Source organism: Canis lupus, chromosome 20 (assembly GCF_003254725.2).
Source record: "Canis lupus dingo isolate Sandy chromosome 20, ASM325472v2, whole genome shotgun sequence".
NCBI classification, from domain to species: Eukaryota; Metazoa; Chordata; class Mammalia; order Carnivora; family Canidae; genus Canis; species Canis lupus.
This window is the reverse complement of record NC_064262.1, coordinates 50283373-50311130: the sequence shown is the minus strand read 5'-3', so window position 1 is coordinate 50311130 and position 27758 is coordinate 50283373. Positions and strand designations below refer to the sequence as shown.

General features: G+C 46.8%; 1 protein-coding gene and 1 long non-coding RNA gene across 2 annotated transcripts; one reads left to right on the top strand and one right to left on the bottom strand.

Moving 5' to 3' along the window:
- Positions 1-5311: 5311 nt before the first annotated feature.
- LOC125753197 (uncharacterized) lies at positions 5312-11842 on the bottom strand. Its single transcript, XR_007404401.1, has 2 exons — positions 11284-11842; positions 5312-5580 (listed from the first exon to the last, which is right to left on the bottom strand). It is a non-coding gene; the product is annotated as an uncharacterized LOC125753197 (long non-coding RNA).
- On the top strand, positions 11681-26709 carry TSPAN16 (tetraspanin 16). The gene is given in 9 exon segments (XM_049098518.1): positions 11681-11917; positions 15286-15307; positions 15310-15488; positions 20491-20598; positions 23203-23245; positions 23248-23301; positions 23304-23345; positions 24984-25034; positions 25037-26709. Coding segments are annotated over 9 exon segments (621 nt in total). The 5' UTR covers positions 11681-11848; the 3' UTR covers positions 25090-26709.
- The last annotated feature ends 1049 nt before the right edge of the window (positions 26710-27758 follow it).

The window sequence follows — 27758 nt, the reverse complement described above, 5'->3', positions numbered from 1 at the left end:
TAAATAAAAATGAGAATTTATGGAGCACCTGGCCCTGCTCAGTTGGTGGAGTGTGCAACTCTTTATTTCAGGGTTGCGAGTTTGAGCCCTATGTTGGTATAGAGATTGCTTAAAAATAAAATCTTTTAAAGAAACAATGAAATGAAAATGAAAATCTATGTTCACATAAAAACCTGTACACGATTATTTATAGAAGCTTTATTCATAATCACCAATAGCTGGAAACAACCCAATTGTCCTTCAATGGGCGAATGTGAAACAAACCGGAGCCCATGGGTACAATGGAATATTCTTCAGTAACAAAAAGGAACAAAGTATTGATACAGGCCACAAAGCTTTATGCTCAAATGCTTTATGCTGCAGTGAAAGGGGCCAGACTCGAAAGGCTACATATTGTATGATTCCATTTATAGAACATTCTCAGAAAGACAGGACTCCAGTGTGGGAGAGCAGATCAGTGTTGGGCTGGGGCTGGGGGGGAGGGGCTGACACAAAGGGGCAGCGGGAGGGAGTTTAGGGGTGTTGTGCAGGCTTGAAGTCTACTAGCAGGACAGCCGAGGACGATGACGATCAGGACGGTCATGGGGGCTCCCAGGCACTGGGGGAGCCCTGAGGTCGTGTCCAACCCAGCCGGAGGGCCTCTCCGAGGAGCAGGCTCCCAAGCTGAGACCTAAAGATCAGGCCGGCGGCAGGCAGGTGAACAGCTTTCCAGGCAGTGGGAACAGCATGAGCAGAGGCCCAGAGGAGAGACATTCAGGAAATCGGGGCATCGATTTGGCTGGAGCACACAGGGTATTTTTTGTTTGTTTTCTTGTTTTGATTTGTCCACTTTTGAGATGAAAACTGGAAACTCTGCAGTGGGTGGTGGGGTTGACCTGGGATCCCACCCAGGCAGCTCCAGCCTAGTCTGGGCCCCATGCTGTGAACGTAGCTGGCTTCATTCTCCCATTGGTCTGCCAAGCCCATTTTCCAGACCGAGAAACAGAAACCTAGAGAAGGTCACTTGATGTGACCTTGAGGACAACTTTTGGACAGGTTTAAGAACTCAGCCCAGGATCAGACAAGCCTGGGTATGATAAGCACTTAAAAAAGGTGAGGGATCAAGGAAGGCTCCCTGTGGAGGTGACGTGGAAGGCTGAGGGATGAACAGGAGCATGGTGGATGTGGACCTTGCCTTTGAAATCCTGGCAGACATGACTCCAATATCCAGATGACTTTGTTGGGGAGTTTTCTTAAGAGGCTGCACAGAACAGGGGAGAAGTGTCTAAAAATTAATGCCCTTGGGAGTAGCCTTCAGCCAACATGGTGGTGGATAGACACCCCAGCTCCCTTGCCCGAAGGTGGGATGACTGAGTGCCTGTCCTATGCTATGTCCCAGAGGCCTCCAGGGGGACTGGGCCCCCAGTTGCCTGTGGGGCTAACCTGCCTTAAGCTACCTCCCTACTGGCTGCCTTCCTTTTGGGTCTCACTTCCTTCTACAGACTGACTTTTGTCGCCCCAAATTCGTATGTTGAAGCCTACTCACCAGTAACTCAGAATGGGACTGTATTTGGAGATAGGTTCCTTAAAGAGGTAATTAAGTTAAAACAAGGTCACATTAAGACAAAACCATCCCAGGGTACAGAAGATGGCATGGGTGCAGAGTCTCAGGCAACTGGGATTGAGGGACCAGTGCCAGCCGTGCAGAGGAGGCAGTGTCGTCTGCAGGCTCTATACTTCAGAGCCCCAGAAGCCACCACGTTTGCCCCAAAACCCACAAGGATCAGCTTCCGATGTGGGAGGGGAAATCCCACCACAGGAACCTCATCTGCGGTTTCAGGCCACAAAGTAAGGTCACAGCCCATTTCTTCACATCCACAAAGGAAATGGTTACTAGCTCAAGGCTGGGCGGCTCTGACCTCAGCCATCTGGGCTGAGCTGCAGGCGCTGGGTGCCTTGGGGAGTCTCCTCCTTCGTGGGTCTTTCTGATTTATTCCTGAAGATGGACAGCTGACTTTGGCTGTCTTCAGCCTGTAGCCTCTCCTCACCCCCAACTCGGAAGCAAAAAGCATTACCTTTTAAAAATAGCCTTACTGAGATATAATCCACATACCACCAATGCCCATTTAAGGTGTATCATTCGGGGACACCTGGGTGGCTCAGTGGTTGAGCGTCTGCCTTTAGTTCAGGTCGTGATCCCGGGGTCCTGGGATCGAGTCCCGCATCGGGCTTCCTGCATGGAGCCTGCTTCTCCCTCTGCCTATGTCTCTCTCTCTCTCTCTCTGTGTGTGTGTGTCTCTCATGAATAAATGAATAAAATCTTTAAAAAATAGAAAAATAAAGTGTAGCATTCAATGGTTTTTCAACTACTCACAGATGTGTGCAATTTTCGTCATGGTCAATTGGCAAATATTTTCCTCACCTTAAAAAGACATCCAGCAAGGGGGCACCTGGGTGGCTCAGTCACTTGGGCCTTTGCCTTGGGCTCAGGTCATGGTCTCAGGGTTCTGGGATTGAGCCCCATGTCAGGCTCCCTGCTCCACGATCCTGGGACCCTGGTTCTCCCTCTCCCTCTGCCTGCTGCTCCACCTACTTGTGCTCTCTCTTTGTCAAATAAATAAATAAAATCTTAAAAAAAAAAAAATACCCTGCACACATTAGCTGTCATTCCCCTACGCCCTGTCCCCTGAGCCCTAACCAACTCCTGACCCACGATTCTGGACTCGTGTATGATTAGAATCATGTGAGATCCCTGGGTGGTGCAGCGGTTTGGCGCCTGCCTTTGGCCCAGGGCGCGATCCTGGAGACCCGGGATCGAATCCCACGTTGGGCTCCGGGTGCATGGAGCCTGCTTCTCCCTCTACCTATGTCTGCCTCTCTCTCTGTGTGTGACTATCATAAATAAATAAAAATTAAAAAAAAAAAGAATCATGTAATAGGTGGTCTTCTATGTCTGACTCCTTTCACCTAGTCTAATGTTTTCAAAATTCTTCCTCATTGTACATGAGGAATGTACATCCTCTTCATGATGGAATGTTCCATCCTCTTCATCTAACACAGTTTGCTTATCTGTTCATCCGTGGAGGGACATTTTGGTTGTTTCCACTTTTTAAAAAAAGATATATTTATTTATTTGAGAGAGAGAGAGAGCCCAATGCAAGCTTGATCCCTAGACCCCAGGATCATGACATGAGCCAAAACCAAGTGTCGGACACTTAACCCACTGAACTACCCAGGCTGAGTTGTTAACCCACCCTGGGTTGTTTCCACCTTTTGATGGTTATGAATAACGCTGCTGTGAATATTCAGGTCTAGTATTTGTGTGGCTATACATTTCCATTTCTCTTGGGTGCATATCCAGATGGGTCCTATGGTAATTCTCTGCTTAACCCTTTGAGGAACTGCAGGACTGTTTTCCAAAGTGTAACAGTACATTCCTTCCAGCAGCAGATGAGAGATTTCAGCCACGCCCTCAAGTGAAATCACTTCTTGAGCCCATTTTGCAGAGAAGATTCAGGTAGCCTGAGGCCAAGCAATGAATCACGGTCCCAGAGCCAGTGAGAAGCAGAACCAGGGCAGGCGCCCAGATCTCCAGACTGCAAACACAAGGGTTTTCTCACCTCATGGACGCTCCAATAGTTGGTGGGTCTTTTTTGAGCTCCTACTGTGTACCAAGCACTGAACAAAGCAGACAGGAAAACTTAAGCGATTGTGAGGGTGGGGCATGTAGAGGAGGACCCAGGTTGTTTAAAATAATAAGTTATAAAGGTTAATGTAAAGTAGAAAAATCTGGAGGAATATGTGGGATTTACAGGGACTTTTTCTAGGCTGCAATCAATTTTTACAATGTTTGCATGTTTTTACACTAAGCATGGGTTGCTCTCCTTTTTTTTTTTTTTAAGATTTTATTGATTTATTCATGAGAGACACAGAGAGAGAGAGGCAGAGACACAGGCAGAGGGAGAAGCAGGCTCCATGTAGGGAGCCCGATGTGGGACTCGATCCTGGGACCCTGGGTCATGCCCTGAGCCACAGGCTCAACTGCTGAGCCACTCAGACGTCCCTGGAAGTCCCTGGCATTACTTTTCCTAATACTTTTTTAAAATTGTAGTAAAATATATATAATATAAAATTGGTCATTTTAACTAATTTTAAGTGTGCAGCCAGAGCGGTTAATTACAGTCACTATGCTGTGACACCATACCCCTATTTCCAAAATTTTTCATTGCCCCAAGTAGAAGTTCTGCACCCATTAAGCAAAAATTTCCCATTCTCTGTACAACCCAGCCAGCCCCGTGAACTTTATTCTACCTCTGTCTCTGTAAGCCTGCCTATTTTAGGTATTTCATATCAGTGACATCAAGGTACAGCCTACTTTTGTGATGAAAAATGGCCAGACTTCATTTTGTTTGGTTTTGTTTTTAAAATCTTTTTTTTTTTTTTAGAGCGAGCAAGTGGGGGAGGGGCACAGAGAGAGAAAGAATCCCAAGCAGGCTCCATGCTCAGTAGCACAGAGACCTACGTGGGCCTCAATGCCTGGTCCCCGAGATCATGACCTGAGCCGAAATCGAGAGTTGGACACTTAACCGACTGAGCCACCCAGGCGCCCCTTATTTTGTTTTTTTAATAATAGAAGCTAGGCATTGGTGCCAACTTCTACATCTGTCCATATTAAACACATAAAGGTGTCAGGTGATGCCTCGAGGGATGAGGATGAAGGGTCAGAGGCCTCCCCGGGCAGACTCCAGAAGCCCAGCCCAAGAGGAGGAAACAACAATCCAGATGTAAGGCCAGACTTCCAAATGGGACAGCTTCAGGGTCAGAGTCCCCTTTAGCTCATGGACACCTGCGCACTTTCTGGCTCAAGGAATATGGGGTTCAGAGTGGCATCCACCGATGATGACCAAGTTGCTTTGTCAGATAGTGAGATCCCCGTCATCCCACGTTCTCAGAAAAAGAGCCAGCTCCAATATTGTCATTGTCTGTTTGCACATCTGGATCTCTCAAGAATCTCAGTTTGTGATGGGAGAGACAGAGACTGTTTTGTGTTGGGCAGCGGTTGGCATGCACTGGGCATGCAATGGATGCTCATTGAATGAAAAGTTGAATGACTTAGCATGATGCCACCCATCATGAAGAAGCTCTGACTTTGGACTCAGAAGACAGCCTTCAAACCTCACTAGCGTGGCCTGGAACACAAGGCTACCCCCTCCCGGCCTCCGGATTGTCAACTATAAAATGGGCAGAACAAGAGCATGTATCCCCAAAGGTGGAAGGGGAGATCCCCAACCATTTGTTAAACGTCGGCAGAGAGTAAGGACTCCAAGAAATGTACACACCAACTCTCAGATCTTTTAAGAGAGAACGACAGAAAAACAGTTGGCATGCAGCCTGCAGAGGGAATTCCAATGCTGGGTGGGATTGTTTTCCGTGACCCCTGAGATCATGGCTAAGTTTCGGGCCAGAGCTGTTTTTTGTTTCTGCAAATTCTCTCTCACTCCTATGGTCAGAGAGGAGATCGTGGTTTCTGATATCCCCACCAGACTCAGCAAGGAGCATCCACGGAGACGATGAGAAAACCCTTCCAAGAATGCAGAGGTCCTAAAAAAAAAAAAAAAAAAAAAAAAGAATGCAGAGGTTCTGGTGGAAGGCGGCACTGTCATTCAGCCTGGGCACCTGTCCTTGGGTCCCCCTGGGGTCTCCTTTTAAAATTGCAACATCCGGGGATCCCTGGTGGCGCAGCGGTTTAGCGCCTGCCTTTGGCCCAGGGCACAATCCTGGAGACCCGGGATCGAATCCCACGTCGGGCTCCCGGTGCATGGAGTCTGCTTCTCCCTCTGCCTATGTCTCTGCCTCTCTGTCTCTCTGTGACTATCGTAAATAAATAAAAAGTTAAAAAAAAAAAAATAAAATAAAATTGCAACATCCGGGATCCCTGGGTGGCGCAGTGGTTTGGCGCCTGCCTTTGGCCCGGGGCGCGATCCTGGAGACCCGGGATCGAATCCCACATCGGGCTCCCGGTGCATGGAGCCTGCTTCTCCCTCTGCCTGTGTCTCTGCCTCTCTCTCTCTCTCTCTCTCTGTGACTATCATAAATAAAATAAAAATAATAAATAAAATTGCAACATCCTTCCATTTTCTTAAAAACATTGGGATCCCTGGGTAGCGCAGCGGTTTAGCGCCTGCCTTTGCCCCAGGGCGCGATCCTGGAGACCTGGGATCGAATCCCACATCGGGCTCCCGGTGCTTGGAGCCTGCTTCTCCCTCTGGCTGTGTCTCTGCCTCTCTCTCTCTCTGTGACTATCATAAATAAATAAAAATAAAAAAAAAACATATATATATTTTTTTCCGGGCACCTGGGTGGTTCAGTGGTTGAGCATCTGCCTTTGGCTCAGGTCATGATCCCAGGGTCCTGGAATCGAGTCCCGCATCAGGCTCCCCACAGGGAGCCTGCTTCTCTCTCAGCCTCTTTGTCTCTTATGAATAAATAAATAAAACCTTTAAAAAATAAATAAAAATAATGAATTGCTTTAAAAAAAAACTGTTTTTTTTCCCCTGGGGCACCTGGGTGGCAGTTGGTCAAGTGATTTTGGCTCAGGTCAAGTTGGTTTCAGCTCAGGTGCTGATCTCAGGGTGGTGGGATCAAGCCCCACATCCAGCTCTGCACTCAGTATGGACTCTGCTTAAGACTCTGTCTCTCTCCCTTCCTTCCTCTCTTTCAAATAAATAAATAAATCTTTAAAAAATACATTTTTTCCTGATTGCCAAAGGAATACATGCTCATTATAGACAACTTGAGAATGTTTTCAGAAAAAGCCACATAAGAACAAAAAATGTTGTTCAAAAGCTCACCAATGCTGGTGTTTTTATGGCTTTCATTCTGGTCATTGTTCCCTACAGAATAGATATCTGCTCTGCTTTTTCAGAATTGTGACTATTCTGAATACCCAACTTTGGAATCTGCTGTGTCCTCCTGGCAACATTGTTGGGATAGTTTTTCCACACCATTAATTTCCAAGGCTGTGATGGATTCCATATATTTTTTTTAAAGACTATTTATTTGAGAGATAGAGAGTGAGAGAAAACATGAGTGGGGGTAAGGGCAGAGGGAGAAGCAGACCCCCCTGAGCAGGGAACCCAATGCGGGGCTCGATCCAGGACCCCAAGATCATGACCTGAGCTGAAGGCAGACGCTTAAATGATGAAGCCACCAGATGCCCTTGGATTCTGTATTTTGAAATAAGAAAGACTATGCATACACTCGTGGGTAGAGAGCTGAACGACTCTCCTGCAACCACCAAAACATCTATGTAGTGATTAAGACTGAGATGGTGGGATCAAAGTCTGATTCTCACCACTTTCTATCTGTGACATTGACCGGGTGGTTTAACTTTCACACCTCAGTTTATCCATCTGTAAAATGGGGACTTATTATTTCATTTATCTCAAAACAACCTGGGGCCCCCTAGTGAATAAATAGCAGACAAGAGATTTCCATGTTCTTTTGTTTTTTGAGGGTTTTTGTTTGCTTATTTTCTGTTTTTAATTTAAATTCAATTAATTAACATATAGTGTATTATTAGTTTCAGAGGTACAGTTCAGGGATTCATCATTCTTATATAATACTCAGTGCTCATTACATCACCCAGTTACCCCATCCCCCACCCCAGATTTCCATGTTCTTTTTGAAAGAACGAGAAAGACAGGCAGAGAAAGAGAGAGACAGGCAGAGGGAGAAGCAGGCCCGGTGCAGGGAGCCTGACGTGAGACTCGATCCCGGGTCTCCAGGATCACACCCCAGGCCGAAGGCGGCACTAAACCACTGGGTCACTGGGACTGCCCAGATTTCCATGTTCTTTTTTTTTTTTTTTTTAATTTTTATTTATTTATGATAGTCACACAGAGAGAGAGAGAGAGAGAGGCAGAGACATAGGCAGAGGGAGAAGCAGGCTCCATGCACCGAGAGCCTGACGTGGGATTCGATCCTGGGTCTCCAGGATCGCGCCCTGGGCCAAAGGCAGGCACCAAACCGCTGCGCCACCCAGGGATCCCCGATTTCCATGTTCTTAAGGATCATACCACGCTGCCTTCCCAGCAAGTTATAAAAATCACACCTACGGTACTATATTTTTAATGTAAAGTTACAAAACGTGCTTGTAGTGTTGTCTGCTTTGTCATGATTCGTTTGTCACATTCAACAGGCAATGTGTTTTATGGATTTTTCTGCATTTCTGTTCTATTTCCTCATTTTAAAAAAGACTTCAAAAATAAATGTCAAATAGTGCAAATGAGTTTGGAGCAAAAAACAGATGCTACCACCAGTGTTTTCTTTCTTTCTTTTTTTTTTTTTTTTTTAAGATTCATTTATTTATTTTAGTGAGGGGGAAAGGTGGAGGGAGAGGGAGAGAGAATCCCAAGAAGACTCCCTGCTGAGTGCAGAGCTTGATGCGGGGCTCCATTTAATGATTCTGAGATCATGACCTGAGCCGAAGTCCCAAGTAGGATGTTTAAGTGACTGAGTCACCCAGGTGTCCTTTTTTTAAATTAAATAGGGCCTATTTTTAAAAAGTCATAGGCTTGAAGAAAATTTGAATGTAAAGTACAGAGAATTCCCATATATCTCCTCTCCCTGCCACTCACAGTTTGCCTTATTATTAACATCTTGCATCTGTGGATCAATTGGTTACAACTGATGGGCAAATATTGATACGTAAAGGTGAAATGATGTCCTTGTGGATGGGCCCTGATCCATTATGACTGGTGTCTCTATAAGAAGAAGATTAAAAGATCCTCACAGAGGGAAGACCATGTGAAGACTCATGGAGAAGATGCCCATCCACAAGCCAAGGAGAGAGACCTCCGGAAAAACCAACCCCTTTCTTTTCTGCTCTCCAGACTTTTTGGTTGGAGAGTAGTTTCTGATTTCTCACCTCTGCCCCACAATGATTTTTACTAAAATAACTTAAACTATAAAACGTCCCCTTTCAGAGCTGGATCCAGGTTTTGTAGGAACTAAATGCACAAATATACCAATGCTGCAAATTTTACACGAACAATCAACCGGGTGAACCTATCTCCTGAGCCCTTTATTTGGTGTTGTTGATGACAAGTGCATGAATTTAAGAATAGCTCATAGGCCAACATGGGCTATTGACATATTTTGTGTGTGTGTATGTGTGAACATGTGCGTATTTAAGACACTTGATTTTCTTGGATACAGTGCTTTTAAAAAACATGGGGGCACCTGGGTGCTCAGTCCCTTAAGCATCTGCCTTAGGCTCAGGTCATGATCTAGGTCCTGGGATCCAGCCCCAGGTTGTGCTCTCTGCTCAGCGGGGAGTCTTCCTTTCCCTCTTCTCCCCCCTGTGCTCTCACTCTGCCTCTCTCAAATAAACAAATAAAATCTTAAAAAAGAAACACATCTCCTAAAGTATAAGGAAGGAGACAAAGCAAGGGAGAAATGAATTAGGACTATCTTAACATACCTTAAGCTCTTCTATTAAGCAAATACTGGAGTAGCTCTTCTATTTCTACAATATTTATTTATTAAAAAAAATTTTTTTTTAAGATTTTATTTATTTATTCATGAGAGACAGAGAGAGAGAAATTGAGAGGCAGAGACACAGGCAGAGGGAGAAGCAGGCTGCACGCAAGGAGCCGGATGCGGGACTCAGGGATCACACCCTTAGCCGAGGGCTGGTGCTCAATCGCTGAGCCACGCAGGCGTCCCTATTTCTACAATATTTAAATGTCTTCCTAATGGCCCTGTAGCTTCCCTTCAAGAGAGGTTTTTCACTGTTTTCTAGAACCTCTGAATTATTACTGATAGATTGCATTAGTTTTCTGGGTTTTTTTTGCCAAATATCTGACATTTGTGATTCGCCGGATGCCTGCACCATTCTGTTTCTTCCACCAACTCAGCAGGTGTGGCTTAGGGGGACTTGGAGGGTGCGTCACAGGCACACTCCGTCTCCTCCCACGGACGGGGGCAGGGCGGCGGGTCTGGGCTCCGAGGCGCCCTTGGCAGCCGCTGGCTGGGGGACTCCGGTCGGGCCCTGGTAGCGCCGCGCTTCCGCTGATGGCCGTCTAGGGGGCGCTAGAGGCCGACACCGGAGCCCGGGCCTTGCAGTGAAGCCGGGCGGGGCGGGGCTGCCGCGGGGGCGGGGCTTGGAGGAGGTCCCTCCCGCCCCAGTCAAAGGGTCCTCAGGCCCCCACCTGGGCTGCTCTTTTACAGCCACCTCTGGGCCTCCCAGCCTCCCCGCCCTTCCTTGGCCTTCGTTTTCCCGAACCTCTGTGAGACACACCTCTCCCATCCTCCTTCGCGCCAACACTTTCCTGTCCACCTTTGCCCACATTTTCATGCCCTCCTTTGCATTTCTGCATTTTCCCATGCTCCCTTGCATCCCTATTTTCTCACCCTCCTGTCTGTCCCCATTTTCAGGCCCTCAGCCCCTGGGTCTTTAGGCTCCTTACGTCAAATGACCTTTTTTTTTTTTTTTTTAAGATTTTATTTATTTATTCATAGAGACACACAGAGAGAGAGAGAGGCAGAGGGAGAATCAGGCTCCATACAAGGAGCTTGACGTGGGACTGGATCCCCGGGTCTCCAGGATCACGCCCTGGGCTGAAGGCGGCGCTAAACCGCTGAGCCACCCAGGCTGCCCTCAAATGACCTTTTAGAGAAAGTCACACAAGGACACATTCCTAGCTGTCCAGGGAGGAGATGGTCATTCCTACCTGAACATTTTTAGTTCCACATATTCCAAGAAGCAGACAATTGGACAAACATTTGTTAAATTAATTGAAATGTGAAGTTTTTCCTCTCTTTGAGCTGAGCCCGGGGCGGGGGGGGGCGGGGTACAGAAGATTCTGAGAGCCCGGAGCCCTCCAAGACCTGGTCCCAGACACACTGTAGCCCAGACTGGATAAAGAGAGCATGTGGCCGGGGTAGCATGGACTTGGACCTGGACCTGATCGGGGTGGGAACAAGGAGACAGTGTACGCTATGGGCTGCAGAAGTGGGGGGGGGGTCCTCAATACGTGCACAATTTTTGCTCTGAAATGCCTGCTATGCATGTCTCATCAAGGCCCACTGATCAATGACACATGAGCTCAAGGAAAATTGCTTCACCTGCTATGGCTGAGCAGGCCTCAGAAGGAGAAAGGAAAGGTTTTGGCAGGAGTGGGGAGTGGGGCTGGAGTTGGGAGGGTGGAGGAGTGTCAGAGGTCCCCATGTTCGTCACCATTGGAGCTTCAAAGCCCAGCCAGGACCTCGCTTCCTGTGTCACCTTGGGCAGTTAGTTACCTGGGCCTCTGAGCCTTGTGAGAAAGCTGAGGATGAGTCAAGTGAGCTCATGCAGAGGCAGACGCTTGGGGGACCTGGTGGCTTGTAGCTAGATCCTGCTTCATGGAGCTTCTTCATCCATTCATTCCATATCGGTTTCTTAAGCACCTACTATGTACCAGGCTTTGTGAACACAAAGGACAGCCTGGGACCCTGCCGACTTGGGGCTCCCGGTCTAGTGGGGGCATTAACCACGAGAGTGGGCCTAGATGGCATCTGGGGAGTACCAGGGACAGCACTTCATGACTTTTCTCCATCCCTGGTGTAGCCTATTTGGAGGACGGGGAGCCAGCAAGGACAGGTCAGGGCACCTGCTACCCTGGCACTGGGAGCATTGCTCGGGCATCCGATTGTGATGTGATAGAGGCTTATGTTGAGGAGGGGTAGCTTCTGGGGCCCCAGCAATCAGGCACCCAGGAGAGAGAGGGGCAAGTTGGCCTTGGTGCCCCCGACCCCAGACCTATACCATCTGGGGAAACAGTAGCCCGAGGTTTAGGCACGTGGGGAGCATCCCAGTCTGGCCGACATGGCTGAAATGCACACTCTGTATTCTTCTCTGAAGAGACTGTTATCTTTCTTCAATGGCTTCATAGTTGTAAGTGTGTCACCACCCAGGCCCTGGGGCTTTGCAGCCCTTCCTCCATAGCCGGCTCCCTCAAAGACAGAAATAAGTTGATCCAAATTCACTGGCATCCGGATCGGTGGTCCCTAGGGAAGCAGGAGGGATGTAGGGCAGACTGACGAGGAGCAGGACACATTGGGAACACACTGGGTATCGACCCAGAGTTGGGAAAATCAAGCACAGCTGAGAGTGATGGGGGAGGGGGAGTGGCGGGGGGAGGGGGTTGGTGGTGGAGGAGCTTGACTCTAAGCCAAATCCTGCAGAACATTAAATTGTTTGGGAAGGACAAGAGGCAGAGGTTATGGGTTTGGTCCTGTAAATGTTTCAAAACACTTTTTTTTTTCTTTTTTAAAGAATTTATTTGTTTCAGAGAGAGAGCAAGAGCAGGATGGGGGCAGAGGGAGAAGCAGACTCCCTTGCTGAGCAGGAAACCCAATGCAGGGGCTTGATTTGGAGTCTCTGGGACCATGACCCGAGCTGAAGGCAGATGCTTAACTGAGCTACCTGGGCACCCCAAAACTGTTCTTACTATAGAAGTGACCCAAAATGTGCATTGTTAAGAAAAATTGTTTTGGGGTGCCTGGGTGGCAAAGTCGGTTAAGCATCAGACTCTTGGTTTCTGCTCAGGTTGTGATCTCAGGGTCAGGAGATGGAGCTCGGCAACAGGCTCAGGGAAGAGTGGGCTTGGGATTCTCTTTCTCCCTCTGACCCTCCCCAACTCATATGTGCTTGCTCTCTCTCTCAAATAAATAAATAAATAAATCTTTAAAAAGACTCTCTCCCTCTCCCTCTGCCCCTTCCCCTCTCGAAATAAAAAAATCTTTTTTTCCAAGATTTTATTTATTTAATAGGGGTGGGGAGCATGAGTGGGATGGGGAAGGGGCAGAGGAGAAGGAGAAGCAGAGTCCTTGCTGAGTGGGGAGCCCCACGCAGGACTCAATCCCAGGACCCTGAGATCATGACCGGAGTTGAAGGCAGATGCTTAACCGACTGAGCCACCTAGGCACCCCTAAAATATACCTTAAAACAAGAGAGAAGCAGTTATTCTGATAACAGAATGGCATTAAGAAAAGGCTGCCAGGAAAAAGAAGGATATTACATATCACTCTTCATCTTGTTACCTGTCTTGTGCCTTTTCATGGGAATTAAATAATACAGTATATTTAGGGCAGCCCGGGTGGCTCAGCGGTTTAGCACTGCCTTCGGCCTAGGGCGTAATCCTGGACACCCGGGATTTAGTCCCATGCATGGACCCTGTTTCTCCCTCTGCCTGTGTCTCTGCCTCTCTGTGTGTGTGTGTGTGTGTCTCTCATGAATAAATAAATAAAATAAAATAAAATAAAATAAAATAAAACAAAATAAAATAAAATAAAATAAAATAAAACAAAATAAAATAAAATAAAATAAAATACAGTATATTTAAAGGGCATATGCCCATCAGGGGAACACTGCTCAATAAATACCATCATCATTATTATATCCTACTAGATTTTTCTATATGCCTTTTAAAAGCAGTGAAACACAGGAGGCTATGGCTTTACAATCCACTTTTCCCCTTTTAAAAAATTTATCTTCCCCTCCCTTTGGATAGACTTCATCTTTTAGAGCAGTTCTAGGTTCACAGAAAATTGAGCAGAAGGTACGGAGGTTTCACATATACCCCTGTTCACACATGCCCTGCCTCCCCCATCATCAACATCCCCATCAAAATAGTATATTTGCTATAATTGATGAACTTACGTGGACATTATCATCACCCAGAATGCATAGCTTACATCAGGGCTCACTCTCGGTGTTGCACATTCCATGGCTTTTGACTAAAATGTATCCCCCATTTTAGTGCATATGGAATAGTTTCACTGCCCTAAAAATCCTCTGTGCTCCACCTGTCTTCCCCACCGCCCCACTAACCCCTGGAGACCTCTGGTCCTTCTACTGTCCCCATAGTTTTGCCTTTTCTGGAATGATATATACTTGGAATCATGCACCATGTAGCCTTTTTAGATTGGCTTCTTTCATTCAGCAATATAAGTTTCCTTCATGTCTTTTCATGGCTTCATGGCTCATTTCCTTTTAGTGCTAATATTCCCCTGAATGTACCACAGTCTGTCCATTCACCTGCTGAAGGCTATCTTGGTTCCTTTCAAGCTTTGGCAATTATGAATAAAGCTTCTAGAAACATCCACGTGCAGGTTTTTATGCAAACATCAGTTTTCATCTCAGTTGTATAAATACCAAAGAACATGACTGCCATATCATATACATTCTCCTCCTACAATAAGGGTCAGCCAACTACACCCTTGTAAATAGAAAGATAGGTAGGTAGGTAGGTAGGCAGATATAGATGATAGATATTACTTATTTGTAAATAAAATAGTTTATGAAGTGAGCATGACTGTTTTGAGCAATACTGACAGAGCTAAGTTGTTTCAACAGAGGCCTTATGGCCTGCAAAATTCACAATATCTAGGGCTTTTCACACAACAAAAAATTGCCAACCTTTATCCTAGAGCAACATTTAAAATAACTGTCTAGGGCCCTGGGTGGCTCAGCGGTTTAGCGCCTGCCTTCAGCCCAGGCGTGAACCTGGAGACCTGGGACTGAGTCCCACATCGGGCTCCCTGCATGGAGCCTGCTTCTCCCTCTGCCTCTTTCTCTTTCTGTGTCTCTCATGAATAAATAAATAAAACCTTAAAAAAATAAAATAAAATAACTGTCTAGAGTCCCATTGCATGGCTGTCCCATTATTTACCTACCCAATCTGTATTACTGATTGTTTCAGATAGTTTCATCCCTGAGCACTCTGACACTAATAAATAAAATCTTAAAAAAGAAAAAAAAAGATATCAGACTGAATATCTACAAATGGAATTTCTAGGTAAAGGGTTTTATTGTAAAAACCTTTAAGATTTTAAATACAAATTGCAAAGTGTCCTCCCTCATGCCCTTCCCCCAAAAAAAGTTTTTTGTATTTTTTTAGATTTTATTTATTTATTCATGAGAGATATACAGAGAGAGGCAGAGACATAGGCAGAGGGAGAAGCAGGCTCCTCACAGAAGCCTGATATGGGACTCGATCCCTAGACCCAGGATCATGCCCTGAGCCAGAGGCAGACACTCAACCACTGAGCCACCCAGGCATCCCTCTCCAAAAAAAGTTTGTTGCCTGGCAACAATATATGAGAGTGTCTCCCTACATCCTCACTAACTCCAAGTATTAACATTTTTAGATGTTTTTGGTGATTTTATTTGCCTTTGTCTCTCTTCCTCCCCCACCCAGGAAAGTTCTATTTGTATACAGCAAACAGACTGTTTTTTCCTTTCTGATTTCTGTCCTAAAGATGTCTAATGTGATCCTCATTGGCCTGGGATCGATGTCAAATTCAGAGGAGCTGTCCTGACAAGGGTCCTTGGGCCGTCCTCTGCATACCTCGTTCATGTTGGCTACCTGTGCCTGGCAATAGGCTGCATCACAGTGCTGCTCAGCTTCAGCTTCGCTGGGTGGTATGGAGCAACCAGAGAAAGCAGAGGCACTCTCTTGTATGTAAGTTGGATCTGCACACATACCACCCCCTCCACCATGTGAATCCTTCTTTGCACATATTACAAACCCCTGCCATCACCATCCCTTATTTTTCAGTGTTTGTGGTGTCTCATTTGATGGCATGAGTTGCACCCATCTTTTCCTTTACAATATACATCCCAGTTAGAACTCCTCTCCCACCCAAGGCCACAAATCATAGTCTCCAAGGTTTTCTTCCCATAATTTTAAGTCTGATGTCTCACTTTTAGCTCTTTGGCTTTGGGAGTTTTGTTATGTGTGTGTGGTGTGAGGTAGGGATCTGTCCTCTTCTACTTACAGCAATTTCCATTGTGGTTGGGTCTTTTCTGGGCACACTACTCTGTTCCTTCAGCCCATGTATATGATCCTACTAATACAACACTGTGGTTATCATCATGTACGCACAATTACGTGTTCAAGTACATGAGGTATGAAAGTTTTGAGCATGACCATGCAGACAGCATGTCGCAGATTTTGCACATCTTGCTCATTCTCACATATACCTTGGTTAACTCCCCAGAAGCTAGTTCCCAGCTTCCCCACTCCCATTCCCCTTAGAATCTCATCTGAGTTGATTTGGTAAAATTTGCCTCCAGCTTTTTTTGTTTTCCTTCACTATGTTGCTACAAAATTCAGGTTATTTCAATTCAGGGGTTTCAGGAGATCCTTAGTATGGTCATCTCCCAGAGCATAAACACCTCCATTGTTTTTTGTTTGTTTGTTTGTTTTTAAGATTTTATTTGATAGAGACATAGAGCCAGAGAGCACAAGTGAGGGGAATGACAGAGGGAGAGGAAGAAACAGGTTCCCCCCTGAACAGGGAGCCCAATGTAGGGCTTGATCCCAGGGCCCTGGATCGTGACTTAACCAACTGAGCCACCCAGGTGTCCCTAAACAACCTCCACTGTTAAAAGCACTCTGCCCCCACCCTATTCCTCCCTAAAGTTCTATCATCTCTTTTTCTTTCTTAATTACTCCACTCAACAAATATTTATTCGACAGATCCTGTACCTAAATATTTCATTTTCAATAGGACGTGGACGCTATTTTATTCATAGTTTAGCTTGGAGGAATCAAAGAAAATCCAATCACACCCTGCGTGCAACCCATTAGCAAATCCAATTGATTCTACCCTTCTCATCTGTCCCTCCAAAGCCTCTGAGACCTCCTCAGAAAAGCAAAATCGTTTTTTATGGTGTTGGGAGCCACGGAGGAGTCTGAGCAGAGGAGAGATGTGCCCTGACTCGGGTGTTCATGGGCGCCCTCTGGTGGCCATTGAAGGAACAGAGTGTGAGTGACCTGGATGGGACTGAGACTAGGGTGCAGGGATTGTGCTGGTCCAGGTGGGAGACAGTGGGTGCTGGGCTGTGCTGTGTGAGGTTGTGGACAGGGTGGGAGAAATGAGCAGATTAGGCATAGATTCTGAAGATGGAAACTGTAGGCTATATGGACGCCTGGATATCTGCCTCCAGCCACGTTGGTCACCCAGAGCTGGGGAGAGTAGTAATATTAATATTAATCCTCACAATCTGCTACATAACTCACTTGTCTGGACTCCCACAACTGCTAAGCTCTGTCCCAATATTTGTCCTTGTGGGCTCTGGGGTCCCCGGGTGTGTGTTCACCACGTTTTCTCACCTTTCCGTATGAGGACTAGATAAGCCCAGCCATGGGCCGGTCTGGCAACTCCAAGTCTTGATGAGCAATCAGATTTTAATAATCATAATAAAAAACAGAAGGAGAGCCAGGAGCTGACCTACTTTGCCCCCATCTGGCCTCCAGTAGCTCTACAGAACTTACTGACGCCTCTTGAGCTGGTCCCATGCCTACAGTGTACAGATGGGGAAACCAAGGCCCAGACTGAGCAGCAGTTTCTCCTTGATGGGAAAGTTCAAGACATTCTCTCTACTTGTTGTCTTTCTCATGGTTTTCCATTGGACTTGTGAATTTTGTCTGAAACATAAGCCAGCAAACGTAAGCACCACCACACACAAACCCTGTAGCCAATGACCTGTCACCTTGCATCTTCCCTACAGCCCCCTCACCTCTCCTCCCATCTGCAAGGATTCTCATCCTGTTTCTCCTCCCCTCCTCCTGCCTCTGTTCTGTCCTCACCACCATCCCTCCTCTTTCCCCACAGGCGCCTGTTGCCAGGGCACACAGCCTTTGGTGACCTGGAGGTCCCCTCAATAGGTCTCCCTGGCACCCAGAAAGTACTGGGCATGAACTGGAGCTCCAGCCAGTCGCTCCAAGAATATCTCAGTGCCTGGGGCACCTGGGTGGCTCAGTGGTTGAGTGTCTGCCTTTAGCTCAGGTCATGATCCTGGGGTCCTGGGATCGAGTCCCACATCGGGCTCCCTGCAGGGAGCCTGCTTCTCCCTCTCCCTCTGCCTGTATATCTGCCCCTCTCTCTGTGTCTCTCATGAATGAATAAATAAAATCTTAAAAAAAAAAAAAGAATATCTCAGTGCCAGCATCCTGGATGACAGGCAAGAAGAGAACGTGTGAAAGAAATAAGCCCTGCCCCCACCTGGGCTGAGTTCTTTTCAACTGAAAAGGCCATATGGCTTTGGGGGGAAGGTAACGGAGGTACAGTCCCCACCCCTGCAGGGAGGCGGCTGAGCGGGTTCCCAGCCCCCTCCAGCCCCTCTGTGTTTTCCAGTGTTTCTTATTCACGGTTAACATGCTCACTGTTGAAATCACGATTGCCAAGTGGTCCTTGCCTTGTTCTGCATTGTAAGTACTGTGCTGCTACTCCCACTCCACTTTAGAAATCAGTCAAATCAGTAGGAGCACTGCCCCCTCCCCCCAGGAGCCACCCACACAGTGATACCTGGCCTTTGGGTCTCCAGGGCTGGAGACTGGGTCTCCAGAAGTTGGGTGAAGAGCCAAAAACCTCAGCCATCCCCTCAAAGTCCTCAAGAGACTGGCCGAGTTAATTTCCTTCACCGTCTCTCTTGCCTCTGGTGGTAAGGTGTTAAGAAGTAATGGAAAAAGCTGTAAAAGCTGTTGCGGTTTTGAAATGTGTTAGACACAGAGGGCTATTTTGCAAAATCCATCCAAATGACAAAGCACGGATACTTGGACCCAGCTTTCCCATCTCTAGGAATCATCCAAGGATTTGCTTGCTCAGGTGCCGAAGAGGAGGTATACACCAGGGTGTGCAAAAGATTGCCACCGGCTGGGTTGCCTGGGTGGCTCAGTGGTTGAGCGTCTGCCTTTAGCTCAAGTCATGATCCTGGGGTCCTGGGATCGAATCCCACATCGGCCTCCCTGTGGGGAGCCTGCTTCTCCCTCTCCCTGTGTCTCCACCTCTCTCTGTGTGCCTCATGAATAAATAAATAAAATCTAAAAAAAAAAAAAAAAAAGATTGCCATCAGTAGGAGGGAGGTTAATTTAAAATAATGCATATAAGAAAGTCCAATGCGGGCAGTCCCGGTGGCGAAGCGGTTTAGCGCCGCCTGCAGCCCAGGGCGTGATCCTGGAGACCCTGGATCGAGTCCCACGTCGGGCTCTCTGAGTGGAGCCTGCTTCTCCCTCTGCCTGTGTCTCTGCTACTCTCTCTCTCTCTCTCTCTCTCTGCATCTCTATGAATAAATAAATAAAATCTTAAAAAAAGAAAAAAAAGAAAGTCCAATGCAGGTGGAAAGAAGGAAAGAGAAGGCTCCCCATGCAGGAGATGGTGCATTCTCCAGGACACAGTGTTCTCTTCAGTTGTGTCCCCCGCACCCCCGGAGGCAGACCCTGAGACAAGGCTCTGAAGGCTCATGGTTTATTTGAGAGGTGATCCCAAGAGGCAAAGCGAGGCAGGGAGAGGAATGCAGCCCATAAGGGGTGACCCTGCAGGCAGCTGGGCTCTGTCCTGCTTGGGGAGATTTGGGAGCAGTTTCGAATGTGTGTCTATTTTCCCAAGGGGAAGCGGGTGAGGGAGCTGCAATATTGATCTACCTCCCATCAGTATGGCCTGAGGGCTGCTCGCAGGGCACATGTGGGCTGAGATGCCACAGAGAGCCCTCCGTGGCTGGCAGCGGGAAGCCAGGCCAGCGTGCACAGAAATGACAAACGCTCACGGGATGTGAGCAGAGCCCCAGGAGCAATCGCTACTCTTGCTAAGAACAGCCAGATGCAGAACAATGAGAATAGTATAAAGCAAGGAGAAGGATGATGCGAATATGCTTTGCTTTGACATACATCGAATATCTCTTTTGGGACACAGGAAACAGTAACAGTCACCGTGGCGGAGTGGGAGGACCTTTCTGGCTGGGAGAAAAAGGTAGGAGGGAGACTTTTCATGGTCTACCCTTCTGTGCTTTGTGAATTTCGAACCACGTGACTGTTTCACCTCATCCAAAAAAAACCTTTTTTAATTTAGACCTTGATTTAAAAAATAGAAAATTAAATTTGCCCCTTTTGTGCTGAGCCTGATTCAGTTGCTAAAGATGATATTCAAGTCTTTAATCGAGTTCCAGCCAAATTGGGGGTGTAGCAGGCATGTGGGCGATTCAAAAGAGCAGATGATTCAAGTTTGTGATGGGTACAACCAGATGCACTCAGCTCGAGACCCACGCTCTTCCCCATGTCCCTCTCTCGGGGGTGATGGCAGCCAGCATTGTCCTCCTCCAGTGCAGACCTGTAGCTGAGGGAGGGTGGTGGACTGTGAAGGAAGCCAAAGAAAGCAGGAGGGTGGGCACCTGGGTGGCTCAATAAGTTGAATGCCTGACTTTGGCTCAGGTCATGATCTCAGGGTCTTGGGATCGAGCCCCGCATCCAGCTGCCCACTCAGCGAGTGGGGGTCTGCTTCTCCCTCTCCCTCTGTCCCTCCCTCCACTCATGCTCTCTCTCTCTCAAATAAATAAAGAACATCTTAAAACAAGGAACAAAAACAGAAGGGAAGCTTGACCTCCCTGCTCTGTCCCCAAGAAACCTCACCAAGTGGGGCACCTTGCTGTTTTATGTGCCTTTCACTTCCTGTGTCATCTTTGAGGTTCAAGAAGTGGCCTTGGAGCACATCTTCGTGACCCTAAGGAAGAATTACAGAGGTTACAGTGACCCAGATGACTATTCCACAGAATGGAGCTTAGCCATGGAGAAGGTGAGATCCACATCCCGGATGTGTTCTTTTGTGGCAAAAGACGCATAACATAAACTTATCATCTTAACCATTTTTAAGAGTCCAGTTCAGTGGCATTAAGTACATTCATATTGTTAGGTGACCCTCATCACCACCCATCGCCTGAAACGCGCCATCCTCCTACCTGTCCCTGTGGACGTCACTCCTCTAGGGATTTCATATAAGTGGAATCCTACAGTGTTTGTCCTTTTGTGATTGGCTTAGTTCACTGAGCATAATGTCCTCCAGGTTGTAGCATGGGTCAGAATTTCCTTCCTTTTTAAGGCTGAATCCTATTCTATTGTACAGATACACCACACTTTATTTATCCATTCCCCTATTGATGGACACTTCGATTGCTTCCACCTTTCATCTGTTGTGAATGATGATGCATAAACACGGTGTACGTATCTCTTCAAGTCCCTGTGTTCATTTCTTTTAGGTGTATATATAGAAATGAGATTGCTGGATCGTCTGATAATTCTATGCTTAATTTTTTTAAGATTTTATTTATTTATTCATGAGACACACACACAGAGAAAGAGAGAGAGAGAGAGAGGCAGAGACACAAGCAGAGGGAGAAGCAGGCTCCATGCAGGGAGCCTGGCATGGGATCCCAGGTCTCCAGGATCATGCCCTGGGCTGAAGGTGGCACTAAACCACTGGGCCACTGGGGCTGCCCTACTTTAATTTTTTGAGGAATTTTCATACTGTTTTCCACGGTAACTGCACCATTTTACATTCTCATCAGCAAGGCACAAGGGTATTAGTTTCTCCACACCTTTGCCAACATTTGTTATTCTCTCATTTTTTAAGATTTTATTTTATTTATTTATTCATGAGAGACAGAGACACAGGCAGAGGGAGAGGCAGGCTCCCTGCAGGAAGTTCAAAGCAGAACTCGATCCCAGGACTCCAGGATCACGACCTGAGCTGAAGGCAGATGCTCAGCCACTGAACCACCTAGGTACCACTCTCTCTCTCCTTCTCTCTCTTTTTTTAAAATAACCATCCTTCTGGGTGGGAGGTGGTGACCTTTCCTTCTTGAGTCTTGGTGTTTAAAGATCAGGACCAGCCTGCATGTGTCATCAGAAGCTCTTGGGGCAGGTTGTTTCAAAAGGTCCTTGAGGCCAGAAAGGGTTTGGAAGGGAAAAAAGCATTGCCTGTTTCTAGAAGTGTTTGACATCTGAGTTTTGGAGCCCAGGACCTTCCCTGGGGTCATATTCAGGCTTGGGAGGTGGCACATGATGGGTAGTGCCACAAAATTGCATCCTAGTTTTGGCTTCTGAGGCTTTAGATGGTAAAGAACATCTCTCCCTCATTCAAACAGCCCTTCCACTATCTTTATTGAGCACCTACTGTGTGCCGGCCACTGTCCAGGGCTCCAAGGACAGACACAACAGTGCACAAAACAAGACCCTTGCCATGAGTTATTGACACGTAAGTGGGGACATAGACGTGAAACTACTTAGTAAGCCTACATGTCAGATGTGAAACAGGGCAGGGTAAGGGCATAGACAGTAAGGGTTTGTTTACCTGACAGTGCTATTTGTCACTTATTGGCACCTCGCAATGGGATGGTCTGCCCCTTTGTTGGAGGAGGATCACATGATGACTTCTGGCCAATGAGCTGTGAGCAGAAGTGCATGTCACTTATGGGCTTATTTATTTATTTATTTATTTATAAGATTTTATTTATTTATTCATGAGCAACAGAGAGAGAGGCAGAGCCATGGGCAGAGGGAGAAGCAGGCTCCATGCAGGGAGCCCGATGTGGGACTCCATCCTGGAACTCCAGGATCATGCCCTGAGCCAAAGGCAGATGCTCAACCACTAAGCCACCCAGGCATCCCTGGGCCAAATTATTTGACTGCCAGCTCAGGGCCCTCCAGAGTACTCTTTCCTCCTGCCTCAATAGTGGAACTATCCGGATGGTGGCTCCTCCATCAGCCAGAGTTCTTGAGTGATTTTGATAAACAGAGTCCCCCTGCCAAGTTGTGAGGGGCAGGTAGTGTGAATGAGAAATGAATTGCTGAGTTTCTGGGATCATTTGTTACGCAGCATCCCTTAACCCAGCCTGACTGATACAGGGGCTGTGGCTAACCTGGTAAGGGGGGACAGGGCAGGCCTTCCCACAGAGGGACGTTTGAGTAGATAGCTAAATAAAGTGAGGAAGGGAGCCGCAAAGATATTTGAAGGAATAGCATTCTAGTAAGAGGGAACAGCCTGTATAAAGGCCCTGTGGCTGGGGCTTGCTAAGTGTGTTTGAGGGCCAATGAGGGGGCTAGTGTGGCTGGAGCTGAGTGAGAAAGAGGGAGAGTGGGGGTAGGATGAGGGCCTGGAGGTGACTGGGCACCTCCTGCAGGGCCTTGGGGGCCATGGGGAGGTGTTCAGCTTTTATCCCAAGTACGATGAGAGCCATGGAGGGTTCTGAGCCACGCTGGACTGGAGTAAAGAATGCATTCAGCCAGGCCCCAGTATAGCATGACTGCTCTACACAGTAGCCATGGTGACCACGATTTCTATTGTTTTCATTATTTTGATATTTGAAAGGGAGACTTCAAATGATTATTCTCCTCTTTGTAGCTAAAGTGCTGTGGGGTGAAAAACTACACGGATTTTTGTGGCTCCTCTTTGAAATGACAACTGGTCCCTCCCACCCCAGGAGCTGCCATAAATCATCAGGACGACAGCCTGTGATGGGTGCAACGTGTCCACAGACATAATTCCTGGGTTGGGGGGTTAACTCAAGATTTTGCTGGACATCACCTAGGTAGCCTCCTAGGGCTGGTGACTTTTAGAAAAATTGCATATTTGCAGGAACCCCGGCGAGAGGGGTCAAGGGAGAAAGAAAGCAACTGTCATTGGGTGTTCAGCTCATTTTGACCTCACAGCCTTGGGGAATTAGGGTTACCATCCTCATTTCTCACATGGGGAAACTGAGGGTTGGGAGGGGCCAGTTCAAGGTCACATGGTTTTGATAGAGCTGGATTTGAAGCTGGTTTGGGTCTGAGTCCATTCCCTGGGCTACACTGCCTGTCTTACAAAGGGCTATTTTTTAAAAAAATATTTTATTTATTTATTCATGAGAGAGATCTGGAGAGAGAGGCAGAGACATAGGCAGAAGGAGAAGCAGGCTCCCTGAGAGGAGCCCAATGAGGAACTCGATCCTGGAACCCGGGGATCACACCCTGAGCCAACGGCAGACACTCAACCACTTAGCCACCCAGGTGTCCCCAGAGGACTTAAAATATAGCAATAATGATAAACGATGATAATTCTAGGATAGTGACAAGTTGCTACAGGACTGGGCACTCACTTTGTGAATTTAGTCCCCATCATATGCCATCCCGAGGTGGGGAGTGCTTTTCTCCCATTGTATAGGTGAGGAGACTGAGGCCCAGGGAGTTTCCCAGCACTTACTTACTCACCACCTGTTATTGCTGTACTCATTACCTGTGTTCACCACCCAAATGTGAGTACCACCAAAGCAGGAATTATGTCTGTTTTGTATGTGGCTGGGTTCCCAGGATTTAGCTCACAGGAGACACTTAATCAATGCATATTAAGTAAAGGGGAACTGAACCCTGTCAAGAGCAAGCTCAAGGCAACTCTAGCTTCCAGAAGCAAGAATTGCCAGGGGCCTAGAAAGGGGAGCATCTCTGCAACTGCAGGAAGGAAAGTGGAGGGCCCATCTCTGTACCCACACACCGTGTCTGGTCTCTTAATTTCTCTGAACCTGTTGCTTCACCTACAAAACAGCAAAGAAAAAAAAAAAAAAAAAAAAACAGCAAAGAAGAGTACCCACCTCCTGGAGTTATAGTGATAAGTAAGTGAGAAAATACATGTAAATGGCTGAGAAGGTGCTGGATACATGTTAGCCCTTCTGTTCATATGTAAAGAGCATTCAGAAAGAACTAATAGTTACTGAATGCTGGTTATGTGTCAGACCACTGCTATGTACTTCATGTAGATCTTTCTCTCTTAATCCTTGCCATAATCTTGGGCAGCAGATTCAGTTGGTCCCATTTACATTTGGGGAAGCCAAGGCACAGAGTGGTGTGTGACTTCTCCAGGATCACACAGCTAGCAATAACTTGGGACATCTGGTCATACTCTCATTCACCACACTTGGAGGTCACTACAGATATTGGGGAGCAAGTTGTATGTTATGGGTGAGGTGAGGGAAAGAGGAGGCCAGGAAGATGCTGGGTTAGGGGAAGTGAGAAGTGGGAAGGACTCAGTATCCTTACGGCTTTGTCCCCTGCTCCTTTCTGAATCTGAGAAAAACTGGCCCAATGGGTGGGGCTGATGGGAATTTGGAATCCAGAAGTCTTTACCCAGGTCCTGCCTGCTTTGATAGTTGTATCCTCAGGGCTGTTTCCCCAAGCTCTTGAAAATAACCAAGACTCAGAGCTTCAACTGGGTGCAGCAGTGATACAGGTAAGGCCTAGACCCTTAAGAACACATTGAGCTCTTTTATTGAGCACCTACTCTGGGTCAAATACTGTTCTGGGCACCAGAGATCCCTGCTATGGTGGAGGTGACGTTCAAGTGGGGGTGGGGGATGGATGATCGGTTCAGTTAAAGATCCCTTCTGGGAAGGAAGTAAAGCAGGATGATAGGATAGGGAAGGGAATCAGGGATGGCTTTCCTGAGGAGGTGACATCTGACCAGTGACCTGAGGAAATGAGGGAAAATCATGTGTGTAGATAGAAGAAACCAGAGGGAACAGCTGGTGCAAAGGCTAGGAGGTAGCAATAGGCTTGGCTTATTCATGGACCAGTGGGGAGGTCCTTGTGGCTGGAGCAGGGTGAGCATGAAGAGTGGTAGGGGGAGATGAGGGCAAGGAACTGATGGGGTTGATCATACAAGGCCTTGTGGGCTGCAGAGAAGGGTTTGACTTTTATTCCGAATATGATGGAAAGCCGTTAGACAAATTTTAATGTTCACTTCTTCACTCCACAAACCTCATTACGCACCTACTTTGACCAGGCATTCTTGTAGGCACTGTGGATAAAACAATGAACTCAATAGACAAAAATTTCTGTCCTCATGGGCATTCTAATCAGCAGGGAAAGACAAGAAATATGATTTTTTCAAATGGACAATTTATTGTATGATTGTGATAAATGTGTGTGTGTGTGTGTTTTTAATTTGAGAGAGAGAGAGAGAGAGAGAGCATGAGCAGGGGGCAGGGCAGAGGGAGAGGGAGAACCCCAAGACTATGGGCTGAGTACGGAGCCCAACACAGGGCTCGATCCTAGGATCGAACTTTTCTTCTCCTACCTCATTTATTTATTTTTAATATTTTACTTATTTATTTGAGAGAGAAAGAGAAAGCACAAGTAGGGGGGAGGGGCAGAGGGAGAGGGGGAAGGAAGCAGACTCTCCACTGAGCAGGGAGCCTGATGTGGGGCTTGATCCCAGGACCCCGGGGTCATGACCTGAGCTGAAGTCAGACACTCAACCAACTGAGCCACTCAGGTGACCCTCTTCTACCTCATTTAAAAGAAAACTGCCTAAGGCAATAACTATAAAATTGTGTTTATAGACTGATATTAAGATATAATTCACAAGACAATAATAGCACAAAGGAGGGTGGAGAGAAAAGAGACATATAGGAGCGACGCTTTTGTATGCTCCTGAAATTCATTTAGTACTAATCCAAACTAGATTGTAAAAAAATGTTAATTGTAATCCCATGAGCAACCACTAAGAAAAGAACTTTAAAATACAGTAAAAGAAACAAGGGAATTAAAATGCTGCACTAGAAAGTATTTAACATGAAAGAAAGTTGAGGTGAGCCAACAGAACAAGGACAAAACACAAATGGAAAACAAATAGCAAAATGGCATATATAAATCGTACTTTCTCAGTAATTGCATTAAAGATAAAGGGTTTACACCACTTCAGTGTACACTTTAGAAAGGCGAATTGTATGATACACGAATTTTCCCAATAAAGCTGTTATTTTTGTAAAAAGAAAAAACAGCCTCCATCCCTCTGAGCCCGCATGAAGTTTTTCTCATGTGCTTCCCCCAGACTGATTTTCTTTCTTTTTTTTTCTTTTTATATTTTTATTTATTTATTTGACAGAGAGAGAGAGAAGGAGCACAAGCAGAGGCAGAAGGAGAAGCGGGCTCCCCTCTGAGCAGGGAGCCTGATGCAAGGCTAGATGCCAGTACCCTGGGATCATGACCTGAGCTCAAGGCAGGTGCTCAACCAACTGAGCCACCCAGGTGCCCCCACCACCAGATTGATTTTCTTTCTTTTTTTTTTTTTTAACGAGTAACACGTGCATTATTTATTTATTTATTTTAAAGATTTATTTGTTCATGAAACACATACACACACACACACAGAGGCAGGCAGAGGGAGAAACAGAGGGAGAAGCAGGCTCCATGCAGGGAGCCCGATGCGGGACTCGATCCTGGGTCTCCAGGATCACACCCTGGGCGGAAGGCACCAATAAACCGCTGGGCCACCCGGGCTGCCCACCAGATTGATTTTCAAGATACAATAGTGTTTTTCTGGAGATCACTGCCCAGCTGAGATACAGATGAGTCTCATCCAACTGTTCTGTATTTTATTTTTTATTTATTTTATTTTTTTAAAAAATATTTTATTTATTCATTCATGAGAGACCCAGAGGGAGAAGCAGAGAACACAGGCAGAGGGAGAAGCAGGCTCCATTCAGGGAGCCCGATGTGGGACTCGATCCCTGGACCGCAGGATCACACTCTGAGCTGAAGGCAGACACTCAACCACTGAGCCACCAGGCGTCCCTGATCTGTATTTTAAAAACGGGTATTTTTTTCATTGTACAAATTTATATTGAATATATGCAAACTATACCACAGTCTTCTCCAAGGAGGTCATAATAGTCCAGATCCCAGCCAGGTTTTCAGGGCCTTCGCTGCTGAGGTGTGGGCAGGGTTAAGAAAAACGAGAGATGAGGCACTAGCAACATGGGGAGCTGTAACTTCCCCTGGGCCAGAAGGGGTGGGAAAAGCAAGAGCCATGGAAGAGGAGCACCTGCCCACAGCCGCAGTCTTGAAGGACTCAGGGTGGGCGTAAGAGAGAGGAGGCAGTGGGGAAGAAATACTCCGACTTTTCCAACAGCCCTCCCATCTCCTACA